Raw genomic sequence first — 16,600 nt, 5'->3', positions numbered from 1 at the left:
AAATAAAAATAATAAATAATAATATTTTATTTAAATTTTATTTTATTTATTTTTTATTTAAATAAATAAACCTATTTTTTGTTCATTATTATTTTAAATTTGGAACAGAAATCGATGTATTTTTCGATAATTTGATTAATTTTTAACTCTATTTAGCGCTATATAAAACAAGATTAATGGCTGAATATTGAAGATATTCCACGAAATGTGCTCTTTGATCAGTACTTTCATAATCCACATTTATTTTTCGATTACATTATCCATACAATCCTTAGCATCCCTTCCCATCCCGAAGTGAATTCGTGAAACTCAATCAAAAGTGAGTGTTCTGGCCAACATTTATCGCCTTATTGGCTCAGAACAATTTAAATATTGACAGAAACAGCCAGAACAGCAGAACAACACAACAACAAAAGAGCAGAGCAGCGGAAGAGCTGAAGAACTGAAGAAAAAAAAACAGCCCACACACACAATACCCGATAATTTGCATAAAAAGCCAAAAACTTAAAAAGTAAAAAAAGGAGAATGGAAAAAAAAAGGGAAAACAAACATCATGCAGCGCCAGTCGGTGGCAGTCGGTGCTCAAGTGGCACCCAGAAAAGAGCAGAGTCCGGGAACCCCCCCCCCCCCCCCCTGGTAATGTCTGGTGAAAACATGGGGATTACGGTGCGAGAGTAAAAGTTCTGTGCCCGAGTGGCGGAGCCATTCAGCCGTAAATACAAATAAATACTCATTCATTAATAACGACGTGATAGTTGGGCAATGGCGGCCATATAGGCACAAATACCTACAAGCATGCATCATATATATATGTATATATATACTGTATATATGTATATGTATCTCCGAACAAGCAACTTTTATTCAAGCCATAATTTACGAAACATAAAGAACGGAGGAGCCGAGGAGCAAAGTGAAACATGTTTATGGCTCCATAAACATTTAAATACTCTTTAACGCATGCATTAAAGAAATTGCCTTGTAGATGCCACACGAGCGTAAGCATGTGACAATGTTCTATATCTAAAGGATAAAGGATAAACATCAAATGGATTGGCATAATGGCTGCTGTTTTTTATTGATTTAATTTGATATTTATCATAAGCTTCTGATGAAAAGAACAAGTATCTATCCGTCTTGTATCCCTCCACTGGGAGCCTGGAATTACTGGGAGAAACTGTCTCAAATCTCCTCCTTTTATAGAGCATCCCTGGGCCGCATCCTTGGCCTTCTCTGTCGGGTTTTTGCTTATTTTTGTATGAAATTTTAAATACAAATTAAAATTGCACAGCTCAGCACGCGACCGCCAGCCAGTGCGAATTTTTAATTACACATTTATGCATGTTGCATGTTGCAAGGAAAAGTGTGGCAGCAGCAGGAGCACCAGGAGCAGCAGGAGGAGGATTCCATTGTCATTGTACGCCCAATAATTGAGGAATATTCTCGAATGAAGCACATAGAAGGCGGAAGAGGCTGGCGACACCTTTTCGGTGCTCAAATTGATTTCCAGTGCTTGGAAAATGGAATGCAAATATTTTTAATGCTGGACACGGCACGAGAAAAAGGCATTTAAATGATGCACAGAAATGGTTGCCGCCAGAAAGTTGTTGAAAGGACAATGGCAGGACGAGGGCTCGTTTCCGCCTCCAACGAGCGGGCGATAATAATGGGCACAATGCCGGCACGTAGACAACTCTTTTGTCATATCAAATTGTGTTGAACATTTAACGTAAATTGTAGCACTCTGAATGGCAGTGGTGGGGGAGGGGGGAGCCGGGATGGGCTGGGAGGAATGGGCGAAATGGGAGGCACTTAACACGTGACGATGATATAATGGACCGAGGACCCAAAAGGATATTGCCACAAGTTTGTCTGTAATTGTCAACTGCAACTCCATGCACGAGCAGGAGGAGGCCTTTTTCCTCTTCTCCTCTACGAGTATTCTGTGTGTGTTTTTTAAATGGTCGGAATGTATAATAGAAATGGGCTACAGGACTCGTGCATAACTTTGTTTCCACAGCTCGAGATGGGCTGCATAACAGCAAAGCAGATACACGGAAATAATTGCTTTTAATTGCCATGACAACTGTTCGAGGGGTGGGAGGGGGAGGTGGAGGAGGAGTACTCCTAGTGCTTCCCAAAGATGAAAAACAAAGCCACCCACATGGTGTTCCTGTTCTGGTTGTTAAATGGAGATTAGAGACACTCTTCCGAGACGGAAAAGGGACTGCATTCGAGGGGGGCTTATAGAGCTTTTCCATCGGGCATGCATGGCCCACAAACTTTATGCCCAAGAAGCAAAACTAGTCACGTATTTATAAATCCCCTTCACTCAAGTCTCAAGGCCGTAAAAGTTGTGCAAACATCGAGTTTCCACAACGTTTTTCTTTCATTTAAGTTGCCCAAAAAATGTCCTTTATTTCTGCTTTGCTATTCATTTGATTTCATTCAATTACCAAACCCCCCCTTCGCTGACCCTCAACCAAAAGTCCAGTCGACAATTTGCCTATGCCCCAAAAAAGGCAGATAATATTCCGAAAAAAGTCTCCAAAATGCTGATTTCATTTACTAGCCGCAAAACGAAGAAAATACAAATAAAACAATGCACAAAAAATGGCCCCAATCCGATTGAATAATTACATAAATCTCTGTTGTATTAGCATTTTTTTTCGTCTGTGGCCGGGACAGGGAAAAAAATCGAAGCATAAATTTACAAGCAATCTGGCCGGGAAAGAAAAGCCACCGGGCACGCCCACTGAACAGATTTTCCGCCGAGAAAATCCCCCAATACCACTTTTTCTTTCTTTTTTTTTGCTTTCCATTTCAGGTTGCCCTTTATTGGACATTTAAAGCGTTTTGCTCATTTGCATATTTGATTTATAGACTTCCAGAGACCAGAGGAATCGCTTGACCCCCATAAGACCCCCCTTTATTCTGGTAATGCACTTTTTGTGACCCCCCCTCGAATCGTTTTGTTTCTTTCCAGGTTACCGCCACCGACGGCGATGTAGATAGACCAATAAATATTGTATATTTCCTGACTGGCCAGGGCATCGACCCCGACAATCCAGCGAATAGTAAATTTGATATAAATCGCACAACGGGCGATATTTTTGTACTCAAGGTAAGTGCCGCCATTCCCGCCACCCTCCCCACTTCCCCCTCCTTCCCACCTTTCAGCATTTAAACAGAATCCAATTTCGAGGGTCCCCTCGTAAAAAGGAGCGTAATGAAAGCCAAGGAGAGAGCTCCGCTCCATCCCGCCACCAAAAATGCGAGCCATGGGGGGCCCCTCGCTTTTGGCTGCTGACAATCGCGCCACAGTTTATGGCCAACAATGGAGCGCAGTTCATATTGTGTGACGAGTGGAGCAGCCCCAAACGGGGGCTCCTCTAACCAGGGGGAAACGGGCGCCTCAAATACTTGTGGGTGTTGAGAGGTTGAGAGCCTCGAAATCGTGTATCAAAAAGCCAAAAGCGAATACCCATATGGCCAGACGCCACGCCTTTGAATGTTTCATAACCGGGAAAACTCTGCGAAATGTTTTCAATATTTTAACACTTTTGACGGCCTTTGATTGCTATCATCGGGCCCTGCCCGGCCTCCATCCCTCCAGGGAGGGCGGCGTTCGTTTCGGTGGCGTATGATTAATTTAAAACTGTGTCAAACCGCACACCGTCCTATGCGCCCCGCTCCAGCCCCGCCCCCGCCCCGCCACCGCCGGAAAATAATGACATTTAGATGCATAAAAACTGTCACCGTCGGTTGTCAGACACACAGACTCCAATTAATTTCACACAAAGTCCATAAAAGCAAACGATTCAACGGCACAGCGAATGGGTGAAATGGAGTGGCTACTGGCTGACCCCTGACCCCTGACCCCCCCAAGGCTGATGCCGTTGCCGTTGCCGATTCTGCATAAAATGTTCAAATGTTGCTGCTGGCGGTTTGCTTTATTTGTTTTTTAGTTGTCGATGGGTTAGGGACTGGCTGTGGGGGGATGTGGGGGGCTGTGGGCCGTGGGGGAGAGCGACAGCATGTGGCATTTGTGGTTTTGACGCTCTACAACCGACCACATGTAAATGACGTTTCGTCGTTCGTTATTGGTGCGCGGTCGCCGCCTCCCATAAAATCAGCAGGAAAGCAGCAAAAGTTGGTGGCACATCCCCGGAATGGACCAGGACTGGGGTCACTGGGGCTGCCACTTGCCAGCTACGGCATGACGGCATTTAATTTTGTAATTGGAATTGCATTGCGTGCCACATGGTGGCGGGAAACCAATTCTTTTGCCCCACGCCTTAATTGAGCGATGGTTTAAGGTTTATTTACCGACATCCGAATGATTGCCATTTCATCGGGGATCGGGGATCCTCGGGGGGGGGGGGGGGGGGGGATTACCAATACTTTAAATAAATTAAACATGTGGTAGAGAAAGTCACAAGAATAGGGACTCATATTCCTCATTCAGTGCCAAATAAATCCATGGTCTCCTCCATTTTTGGTCAATCAAATATTCCCTTTCGTCGCTAAGCTTTCGTTTACTTCAAGGGGAATAAATTCAACATTTACTCGCCTGCCTAGGCCGGGTTTAAGGGCGGGCAAAGGCAGGCCCAGGCGGTGGCCAGACGGGCCTTGGATTGGCTCACATTTCAATTGATGTGATGGCTTTTATGTGTGTCATTGGCATGGCTGCAATTTGATGAGAAATCTAATAACAGGCCGGTGTCGGGGCAAAGCCACCATCAAAGCCAGAGCCACAGACTGAAGGACTCAAGGGCTTCGGAAATGTGGATTGTGGACTGCGGATTGGGGATTGGGGGGGAGCTCTGGGTCTCCAGTCAGTTACTGTTTACCGGCAGGCATAAAATAATTTGCAAACAAACAAACAGCTGCCAAATCAAACGCCTCTCTCTCTCTCTCTCTCTCTCTCTCTGTTTTGTATAGCCCCTGGACCGTGATCAACCGAATGGACGGCCACAATGGCGCTTCACCGTATTCGCACAGGACGAGGGCGGCGAGGGACTCGTGGGCTATGCGGACATCCAAGTTAATCTCAAGGACATCAACGACAATGCGCCCCAGTTCCCGCAGGGCGTTTACTTCGGCAACGTGACGGAGAACGGCACCGCCGGCAGTGCGGTGATGACAATGTCTGCCATTGACTACGACGATCCCAACGAGAGCACCAACGCGAAGCTAATCTACTCGATTGAGAAGAACGTCATCGAGGAGGAGACGGGCGCGCCCATCTTTGAAATCGAGACCGAAACGGGCGTCATCAAGACGGCCGTCTGCTGCCTCGACCGGGAGCGCACCCCGGACTATTCCATTCAGGTGGTGGCCATGGATGGTGGCGGACTGAAGGGTGAGTGGGGCCACGACCATACAGTGCACAGTGTATCTGTATCTGTATCTGTAATTGACGCAATTCTGTTGGGGCTTCCCTGCAGGCACTGGCACCGCCTCCATACGCGTCAAGGACCTCAACGATATGCCGCCGCAGTTCACCAAGGACGAGTGGTTCACGGAGGTGGACGAGACGAACGGCACCTACATACCCGAGACGCCCATCCTCACCGTCACCGTGCAGGACGAGGACGAGACGAACACGTTCCAGTACAAGGTGGTGCCGAACAGCGGCTTCGGCTCCGACAAGTTCGCGATGGTGCGCAACGCGGACGGCACGGGCTCCCTGAAGATCATCCAGCCGCTCGACTACGAGGACCCCCTGCAGAGCAGCGGCTTCCGGTTCCGCATTCAGGTGAACGACAAGGGCGAGGATGGGCCCAGTGGCGGCGCCAGCGACAAGTACCACGTGGCCTACTCCTGGGTGGTGGTCAAGCTGCGGGACATCAACGACAATGTGCCCAAGTTCGACCGGGAGCACGTCGAGGTGTCCATCTACGAGGACACCAAGGTGGGCACGGTGCTGGAGCAGTTCCGGGCCACCGACGCGGACCAGGGCGGCCACTCGAGGGTCTCCTACAAGATAGTGCGCGCCACCAACCGCCGGCGCCAGTTTGCGATCAGCGACAAGGGCGCCGTCAGCATCCAGAGGCCCCTGGACCGCGAGACCCTCGACAGGCACCACATCCAGGTCCTGGCCGTCGACGACGGCAGTCCCGAGCGCACGGCCACCGCCACGCTCACGGTGATCGTGAAGGACGTCAACGACAATGCCCCGACCTTTGCCCAGGACTACAGGCCCACGCTGCCGGAGAACGTCTCCGGCAAGAAGATCGTCGAGGTGGCCGCCCAGGACGCGGACGATCGGCAGCGGGGCAACGGCGGCCCCTTCACCTTCCGCCTGGATCCCCTGGCCAGCGACGAAATACGAGCGGGCTTCAAGGTGGAATACGATCGGAGTATGTATATACTCGTAATTATTGTAGTTTTTAATTAGCGACAAAACACTTAACATAATTAATGAAGCAGTAAAAAAGCATCTGTCACAAGTCCAGGGGGGGTCCAGAGGGGTCCTGGCATTTGAATATTACATCAAATGGAAACGCCGAACATATTTAATGCATTAGCCTGATTAAAAATGTACGAGTAGGCACCTGATGGGAGCGTTTTGCACTAATTACGCATCTCATTCAAGTAATTATGCAAATTAATATCTCTGTGGATCCGTGTACACCGCACAGTAGTGCCTTCTAATGTTTTTTCGAATATTTATTTGCTTGCGGCCGAATAATTAATTCGGCATTTCAAAATCAATTATTTATTTCTGTCGCAAAGGACACTCGACACAACCCCGGCCAGGGGTCGCCAGATCGCAGATAAAAACCCATCAATGGCCCCCAAACAAAACACCAGCCAAAGGGGGGACCCAAAACAAAGGCCCAGAATGCGACCTGAAATTCAAAGCTGGCCAACCAGCAACAAAAAAACACTCCTCGATGGGAAAAAAAGGAAAAACCGACTGTCAATGTCAGCGACAGCCAGCCAGTCGAGTGACACCTCAAAATCTTTCCCTCTTTCTTTCTCTCGATTTTATTTGGGACTCTTTGGACCAATTTGGTTGTTTCTCTGTGGGGCTCTCATTTCAAACAAGTCCTGAACAATGGCTACAAACTAAGTTTAGAGCAATTTCGGAGCAATACAGGGCCAAAAGCAACACAAATAAAAGTATTCGAGGAGGAGTACGGCAAAGGTCGATGCGGGAATACACTTATGGGAATTTATCAACATTTAAGCTTCTATATTGGGAAAAGTAGGGTTAATGATTTGTTGGGTAGAAATTACACGTGTGGGTTATAAGAAGGTTGTAACAGAACATCTAGATAATTCATTTTCATTGTAAAAGTGCTTCAAAACACAGGGTGTTCATGGCAAGTACCACATACAGTAATTACATCAGGGGTATTCTCTTTTTGGATACCGGAAGTATTGTCAAATCCCCCAAATATTATAGTCCTTTCTCCTTTTAATAGCACGAATAATTTGGCCCTTGATTTCAGGATAAAATTTGGTTTTCAAAGACATTATCCTAGGCAAAAATCTGAATAAGTTTTTTAAAAATGGAAAAACTTTTGTCAAAAAAGAAAGCCGCAGCTTGGCTAAATATATACGATTGTGTTTAGGATCTATTTATCAATTTAGTGACAGTTAAATACACAAAAGATTAAGTTTTGTTTCATAAAAGTTTTATAGACCAGAGAAATATATTTATTCTTTAATTAGACATTGAAAATGTGCCCGAAATAGACTCAAGAAAAAGGTAGCAATTCCTAAACGGACACTCTTTCCTTTTGAAAAATATTCTCCTTCAAAAATTATGTATCTACAGATCTACAGTCCAACTTATTGGCTGTCTGTCGAATCTGTCAAAGTTCCCTCCCTTTAAAGTGCATAAAAAAGGAATCATCCCAACTGTAGAGCATTTCAAAGTCCCACCTTGGGACTAACCGAAGGGACAACCCACAGAAACGCAATGAAGACAAAGGCCTGGCCTGGTCTGGGTCTGGGTCTGAGTCCTGGGTCCTGGGTCCTTGGTCGACTGCATCAAGAGTGATGATTCCTGCAGGCAGTGTTCTCCTGCAGTTCTTTTCTCTACTCTGCTCTGCTCTTTCGACATGCCTGTTCATCCAGTTGGCTTTTTTCTATGGTTCCTTGTTCCTGGTTCCTTGTTCCTTGCTTTTTTGGCTACCAACTTTGTGGCACAAACAATGCTGCTGATGATGCTGATTGTCTGAAACATAATTCAATCACCATTACTATGCAAACAGAGTCTGGTTTAGCGTTTGATTCGGACTTTGATTGTGCGGCAATTGCCTTGAATGAATCAAGTGTCCAAAAGGGGAAAGAGGGAGGAAGAGGGGGAGCCCATTGATGTGGTTTTCCTGTTGGGTTTTGGGTTTTTGAATTGCTAGTTGCTTGCTTTTATAGCTTTTGGGGCAGATTCAGTTACTGTTTGGAAATCAGGATGCAAGAGGTCCCTGCAAGGACTGTGTAGCACCAAAACCAACACAAATCTAATCATCCTTTGTTCTATCCACCTTTCCAGGAGGCGACAATGGCAACGGCGTGGCCATCGTCTCCTCGCTGCGGCCCTTCGATCGGGAGGCGCAGAAGTCCTATGCCATACCCATCGAGATCAAGGACAACGGAGCCCCGGCCATGACCGGCACGAGCACGCTGACCGTGACCATCGGCGACGTGAACGACAACAAAATGCAGCCGGGCAGCAAGTCCGTGCTGGTCTACAACTACCAGGGACAGTCGCAGGACACGCCCATAGGCAGGGTGTACGTGAACGACCCGGACGACTGGGACGTGCCGGACAAGAAGTACTACTGGGAGGTGCAGGAGCACCAGCGGTTCAAGCTGGACACGGACACGGGCATCCTGACGATGCGATCGGGCACGCGGCGGGGCCGCTACCAGCTGCGCTTCAAGGTGTACGACAGGGAGCACGGCCAGGAGGACATTCCGGCCAACCTGAGTGTCACGGTGCGGGACATCACGGCGGAGGCGGTGCAGCAGGCCGGCTCCATGCGCCTGGCCCACCTCAGCGACGAGGACTTCGTGCGCACCTGGAACCCGCTGAAGCAGCAGGTGGAGCCCTCGAAGCTGGAGCGATTCCGCAACAAGCTGGCCGAGCTGCTCTACACCGATCGGGACAACGTGGACGTGTTCAGCGTGCAGCTGCGGGAGGGCTCCCCCCACCCGCTCACGGACGTGCACTTCGCCGCCCGCTCGGCCACCCAGCAGCCGTACTTCAAGGCCGTGCGGCTCAACGGGGTCGTGCAGATGCACCGCGAGGAGATCGAGCAGGAGGTGGGCCTCAACATCACGATGGTCAACATCAACGAGTGCCTGCACGAGGGCAGGGGCAAGTGCGGCTCCGGCTCGTGCTCCTCGAGGGTGGAGCTGGGCAAGAAGCCCTACACGGTGAGCGTGAACCGCACGGCCCTCGTGGGCGTCCGGCTGGAGATCAGTGCCCAGTGCGGGTGTCGCGCCAGGAACTTCACCGGCACGGACCACAACTGCCGCTCGCATCTGTGCTACAACGGCGGGCGCTGCGTGGAGACGCGCAACGGGCCGCGCTGCGTGGCCTGCCCCGTGGGCTACGGCGGTCCGCGGTGCCAGCAGTCGACGCGGAGCTTTCGGGGCAACGGCTGGGCCTGGTATCCGCCGCTGCAGCTCTGCTCGGAGTCGCACCTGAGCCTGGAGTTCATAACGCGCGAGGGCGACGGCCTGATACTCTACAACGGGCCCATAGTGCCGCCCAAGCCCGGCGAGACGGTGATCAGCGACTTCGTGGCCATCGAGCTGGAGCAGGGCTACCCCCGGCTGCTGATCGACTTCGGCTCTGGGACCCTGGAGCTGCGGGTGAAGACCAAGAAGACCCTCGACGACGGGGTCTGGCACCGCCTGGACGTCTTCTGGGATGCGGAGAACGTCCGGATGGTGGTGGACTTCTGCCGCACGGCCCTGGTGTCGGAGATGGAGGACGGCAGTCCGCCGGAGTTCGACGACAACGCCTGCCAGGCCCGCGGCCAGATACCGCCGTTCGCCGAGGCCCTGAACCTCAACCAGCCGCTGCAGCTGGGCGGCCTCTACCGGCAGCACTTCGACCAGACGCTCTACAACTGGCAGTACGCGTTCAGCTCCAAGGGCTTCGACGGCTGCATACGCAACGTGGTGCACAACTCGGAGCACTACGACCTGGCCTTCCCGGCGCTGGCCCGCAACAGCTTCCCCGCCTGCCCGCAGACGGACGAGGTCTGCCTGAAGACCGAGCACACGGCCCGCTGCTGGGAGCACGGCAACTGCGTGGCCAGCCTGGTGCAGGCCAAGTGCCACTGCCAGCCCGGCTGGATGGGGCCCGGCTGCAACGTGCCCACCATCCCGACCACCTTCAAGGCCCAGAGCTACGTGAAGTTCGCCCTCAGCTTCGAGCCGGACCGCTTCAGCACGCAGCTGCAGCTGCGCTTCCGCACGCGGGAGCAGGGCGGCGAGCTGTTCCGCGTCAGCGATCAGCACCACCGCGAGTACGCCATCCTGGAGCTGCGCCGGGGCCAGCTGCAGTTCCGCTACAACCTGAACTCGCTGCGGAACGAGGAGCAGCTGCTGGCCCTCACGGCCATCGCCGTCAACGACGGACAGTGGCATGTGATTCGCATTAGCCGCTACGGCTCGGCGGCCCTCATGGAGCTCGACGGCGGCGAGTCCCGGCGCTACAACGAGTCCTTCCACTACACCGGCCACCAGTGGCTGAGCATCGACAAGCAGGAGGGCGTCTATGCGGGCGGCAAGGCCGAGTACACGGGCGTCAAGACCTTTGAGGTCCAGTCCGATTTTCAAAGGAGCTGCCTCGATGACATCAGGTGAGACGACCCCAAAATTGAGGCCTAATCTTTGGGCCAGCAGAAGGGTATTACGAAGAGGGGTTGCCCTTAACAGCAGGCAGTCTGAAGCGCTGGAAAAGGACCCATTAGGGGCCATTGTGTGACAGAGGCATGATCTTGGAGAAGGAATCAATGGATCAATCTCTCCAGGCCACTTTTAAGCACCAAATACCATATAATTGATACCTTTTCCCATCGAAATACCCATCCAATGAGGGTATTCCCGTCTTCGTTCCATCATTGCTTCTTGTTTTCCTCCTCGATTGCTGATAAGTGCTGCTTGGGCCCGGGCTTGTGCCTGGGTTTTCGTGTAACTCATGCATATTTTTCACTCTCCTGTTTTGCAGATTGGACGGCAAACACCTGCCCCTGCCGCCCGCCATGAACGGCACTCAGTGGGGCCAGGCGACGATGGCCCGCAATCTGGACCGCAACTGTCCCTCGAACAGGCCCTGTTCCAATGTCATCTGCCCGGATCCCTTTGACTGTGTCGATTTGTGGAACGAATACGAGTGCACGTGAGTACCCCCCCTGCCCTCCTGTGGGGCTAATTAAATTGAATTGCCAGTGTTGAGGAATTTATGGTTTTTCCCAGCTAATTACTAGAACTTTTCCTTTGAAACGAGACACCGAAGGGGCAATATGATTAATTGAATGAGAGTCCAGGCGGAAGGAAACAAATTATAACTTTTGTCAAAGGTGCTTTCGTCCTCCAAACAGCAGCTACAACTGCGAGCAGTGCTCCACAGTTTCCTTTTACCATTTCCCATTAAGGCAGGACATCGATTTGTGGGTGGGGGGGTGGAAAAACCCCTCCTGCCAGTCTCCACTCTCTACCCGACAATGGCAAACAGCAAATTGACTCCGAATGCAAAACAAATAATATCAATTGTCATCACATGTCCTCTCGGGCCCTGCCAGACGCCGCAGGAAGCCGTACATACATATATCTGGTATCTGGTATCTGGGGCATGCCCCTTGATCCTAAGGTTTCTAGCTGCTGCCATCTGCAACACCTCATCGATGATGGGCTCTCTGCTGCTCTCTGCCGAGCACATTTTCCACATCATTAGTTCTGCAGAGAGTGACTCCATCATCCAGTCCCACCTCCTGCCTCCACCCAATCTGGCACTGCATCATGTCGCTGTCGGTGTCGCTGTCGGTGTCCTGTCCTCCGCAACCGCACAGGACCTTCACTGCCAGAGCACCAGCAGCCACCCCCCGCACGGCCCCCGCAAGGCCCCCGCAGAGTAAGCTCCATTCTCGCTCCATTTGCTTTCGGGAACAGAAACATCTGGGGGCCTGGTATGATTTCCCCGACACGTGTTTGCCTTGCACCATTTTTTAAATAAATTTAAATAGTGGCCCAGGTTTCTAGCTGCCGCCCCCTTCAGGTGTCGACGTGTCATAAATTATGCTTACTTTAGCCCCAATTCCACTGCCAGTTGTGGGGCCCGCAGCCGTGAACGCAATGCCTCTGGAAATTGTGTCAGTCGGAGACACCAAGACGTGGCGACCACAGGGAATGCCCCGGGCTTAAATTCTAGAAATTTAAGCTTTAAATTTTCACCCTCTCTCCCCCCCTGGGACCACCACTTCACGCCCTTCGCCGCCCTTCGCAGTGGGCCACACAACTTTGGCTGCAAAAAAGTTGGAGCCCAGCGACCAGCCGGGGGATACTCTTCATCCTAGGGGATCTAGGCTCTCAGTTCCATCTTCCCCCACAAGCCCAATCCTTCCTCCGTGCCCTGCCTCTACAGGGTACCATGTTCCAGCTTCCAGTAATCGCCTCCAAAGTCCTAATCCCCCGTGCCTCTTTCCATTTCAGTTGCAGCGAGGGACGCATCATGTCGTCGGACACCAAGGGCTGTGTCGATCGCAACGAATGCCTGGATCTGCCCTGCCTCAATGGGGCCACGTGCATCAATCTGGAGCCCCGTCTGCGGTATCGCTGCATCTGCCCGGAGGGCTACTGGGGCGAGAACTGCGAGCTGGTGCAGGAGGGCCAGCGCCTGAAGCTAAGCATGGGGGCCCTCGGCGCCATATTCGTTTGCCTGATTATCATATTGAGTAAGTACGAAATGTGGCCACAATTGTGGGGCTCTCCCTTCTTCTTGGCGGCGCAAAGCGGCTTCCAAATTTCCCCGTTCGTGTGTGTGTCAATTAAGCGGCTTAAACAGCGGGCCTTCTTGGTCCCCCAGCGAGCGACTGTCCTGCCATTCGACTGTTCTTTGGCCGTGTTTCTGCTCTCCCCATGCTAATGCAATTTTCAGTGGGTTCCAGAGGCTCCACACAAAAAAAAAACACTCACATGAATGTGCAAAACCCCCTACGACACTGACATCTGTTTGGACAGTCGTCGGCTGGGTCTGTGTATGCATATGGAAGAAGGACCTCTCCCTCTCTCTCTCTCTAACGAGGGTTACGTGGCCGGGACCCCTTGCATTTTCAGCAACACAAAGTGCCAGCAGAGGCGACTATTTTTTTGCTGCTTTCAGACAAGGGCAATTTGTTGGATTAGCTTAAAAATAAATGGGGTGAACATATTTTTTAGCGGCTAATTAATGCCAGAGAAATGGCTGAAGCTTTTACACTGTGTTTTATCTTTTAATTTAAGCGAAAAAATGGCAAGCGACTCGTAGCTTCAAGAAGATACAAATACTCTCTTATATTTCAGGGAAATATATAGATAAATATTGTTAAAAATTCCACTTCTTGGCAGAGGAAGAAATAAATATATATTAAAATCACTTAAAAGACTTTTCCACAGATTAATAAAATTCAAGAAAAACCTATGAAATATTTTCTCCACTTCCTGGGACTTTCCCTCCAGTTAATTCCCAATTCGCAATCGGATTCCACGCTTTGGGTCTTTGGCCAGTGGGCGCTGCCATTTTGGCCATTTATAACCCCTGCCTAAGCCAATTTGCGCCATTTTATTGCTTACTTTTTCAAAACACACACACACAGAAAAAAATAGAATAAAATTTCAACAAAATTCTGGCACTTAATGGATTTCCCGAACGAGTGTTAAGTGGCTTTGGCCATTTGGTTATTTTTTGGTTTTTCTGTTTTTCAGCTTTGCTCCAGTCCAGGCCGCTCTCTGGGCCGCTCTCCTCTCCCCCTCTCCCCTTCTCTCTTCTCGTTTTGGCCATGCAAATGCGTTTTCTCGTACGCATTGCGCGACAATCTATTTTCGTTTCGCCGGCTCGTCTGGGATTTGAAAGGATTTTCAATTAGCGCGTACATTCCCCCCCGTCCCCTACCCTACTCACCCGATCTGTGCCCCGCTGTAGGCAATTTATTTTTGGCCATATTTAAAAGTGACGCTGATTTATCCGTATCCCTGTGCCTGTGCCTGTGCCTGTGCCCGGGCCCCACTCTAATGGGTCCAAAACGTAGTCCTGCTCTGAAATTGCAGTGTAACAAAAGCGGAACCTTAAGCTAATTAGACGCTGCTAAGCCAGATAATTATCCAGTTGCCTGCGGGGCCCACCAGAAGATGCTCCGCAAACAATGGGCGATGCCAGGGAGTGGCCATAAAACCGCTAAACCGCAAAATAGGCGCAATAAATAAGCGACGAGGCACAAAAATACACTCCACTCTCCACTCTCCACTCTGTTCTCTGGACTTTTCCCCCCACTTGTCCGCTTTATGATGTGCAAAATTTTTCAAGAACCCAAACCATAAATTCCTTCGAGAGGGTAATAGGAGCCCTTTTGCAGTCACAGCCCGGAACGCCTCTCTCTACCTATCTATCAGTCTTTCGGATGATTTCTGGGGTCCATAGTTCCCATAGTTCTCCCAGGGTATCGCAAGTTTCACTTCTCAAAGTCGTGGCTTGCTTTCTTGGTTCTTTGTTGTTGTTGAATTCCCATTTCGTGCCTTTAAGTGGCGTGAAGATGAAAAACAAACTAAATAATTATCCAACATTATTTACAGTCAACGCTTTTTCATGTCCTGTCCGCCTGTCCTTCTGTCCTCCTGTCCGCCTGTCACCCCGTGTACTTTGCTCCCTGCTCTTCTCCCGTTCCTGCAGCCGTGTAATCTGTGAATCGCTGAACTGTACTTTAGCATAAAGTTTCAAGTGGAAGAGCCACTACAAAAACCTGCTTGTTTGCACAAAACCCATCCCGATGGCACTTTTGATGAGCCCCCGCCCCCTCCCCCCTCCCCGCTCCCACCGGCCTGGTCAGCAGGTTCAGGGTTCAAGATACGAGTATTCCCTGCATTCCTTGGCTCCGTCCGTGGCTCCATAGTTGAGGGCAAACAAAGGCTGTTAAAGAGCTCTCCTTTCCGCTTTTGTTCCTGTTCAGTACAGGATATTCTTGCCTTTTGGCTTTTGTTTTTGTTTTTTTATATGTAGTTTTTCGGCTTGTGGGTATCTCTAATGTTGATTAAAGGTTGATGAATGAACAGTTGGCCCTGGCCCGCTTACCAAAAAAAAGAATATTGTGAAATTTGTGCAAGGGAATCAGCCATTAAAATCGGTTTTTGGGGCCAAGGGAAGTCCCCTTTTTAATTTGCCACAAAAATTGGATATTTTGAATAATTTAATGCTTTGAATTTTTGTGGGTATTGTTTGCAATGGAATTAAATTAGATTTAATGGCATTGGAAGGACATTAGGTTTTATTTATTGAGCAAATAAAAGCTGGGATTATCGCATATGTGTTGTAAAAAGAGTAAATACATTTGTATCTTTGTTTTTGTGTAAAACTCACCCTCCCCTGCCAAGCCGCACTGGAAGAGAGAGGGAGAGAGAGTCAGAGATTTAATTAAATTTCAAGAATATTTTTCCAACTCCCTTCGGCAGCTTCTGTTCGGTTATTTCTTAACTAATTAAAAACGGATTCAACTTATAATTAATCCCAAAGAATGACATTCCTTCGATTCGCATAACTTTCCAAACAGATTTGGTCAGCCTTTGGCTTTGGCTCCACCCCCCCCCTCGCTTTTAAGGCGAATCATTGATGGGGCTGGTGGGGAGGGGGAGGGGAACCCCCCCCATTAAAAGCAAAACTTGTGTGGCAAGATAATTTAGAAAGTTTTGTCGCTCCTTTCTGCGGTGGGAGGACACAATTTAATGCACTTCAAGCTTCACGGCCAAGAACTGGCAATGAACTATTTTCGGTTTTTGGGGTTTTCCGGGCGTGTTGCAACTTTATGTTGTAATTGTTGCATTAAACTTGGGACGACAGAAGCGCCCCAAGGGAAACGCCTCGGGCTCCGAAGTGGCCAAGACAAAAACGAGTCGAGAGGGGCGCACGGCCACACCCCCATTGACAGCCATTTGCCATCTAAGCGGATTACGCTTACAGGCCAAAAACATTCGACATTCCACATTCCACATTCCAAATGCACATTTCTAGTGCTGCCAGAAGTCCAACTTCAAGTCGTTCCACCATGAAAACTTGTTAAGTTCTGCCCTCAGCTCTCTCTCTCTTTGGCTCTCGGCTTGCCTTTTTCCTTGAGTTTCCTTAAGTAGCATAAAGTTATTAATAAGTTTCTCTCGGCTCCAGCCACTGGAACATATTCTCGGGACTGCGAATCCTCTGAACTGGGTCTCTTGAACCATCACTCTCTGTGTTTGTCGTGTAAACAGGACCAAAAAAAGAAAGCGAGTGGGGGGCAGGAAAGACGGTTTTGGGGCTTGGGTTCTGTTCTCTCGAGTCGACATGCATTTTATCATTTGCGCTTCAGTTGACAGGAATATTAACTTGGCTCTGGCTCTGGCTCTGGCA

The 16,600-nt window shown here is 49.8% G+C and overlaps 1 protein-coding gene across 1 annotated transcript in view; it reads left to right on the top strand.

Moving 5' to 3' along the window:
• Nucleotides 1-16,600, top strand: part of LOC6595736 (putative neural-cadherin 2) — a 50,784-nt gene that overhangs the window by 29,824 nt on the left and 4,360 nt on the right. The window contains exons 6-11 of the mRNA XM_026988145.1: nt 2,987-3,124; nt 4,945-5,365; nt 5,451-6,365; nt 8,510-10,835; nt 11,204-11,374; nt 12,685-12,926. Of these exons, the coding sequence (XP_026843946.1) occupies nt 2,987-3,124; nt 4,945-5,365; nt 5,451-6,365; nt 8,510-10,835; nt 11,204-11,374; nt 12,685-12,926 (4,213 nt within the window). The remainder of the gene's footprint in view (nt 1-2,986; nt 3,125-4,944; nt 5,366-5,450; nt 6,366-8,509; nt 10,836-11,203; nt 11,375-12,684; nt 12,927-16,600) is intronic.

Source organism: Drosophila persimilis, unplaced genomic scaffold, assembly GCF_003286085.1.
Source record: "Drosophila persimilis strain 14011-0111.01,24,50 unplaced genomic scaffold, DperRS2 tig00000191-arrow-pilon, whole genome shotgun sequence".
NCBI lineage: Eukaryota > Metazoa > Arthropoda > Insecta > Diptera > Drosophilidae > Drosophila > Drosophila persimilis.
The sequence above is the reverse complement of the archived record's forward strand: the minus strand, read 5'-3'. Positions and strand labels throughout refer to the sequence as shown.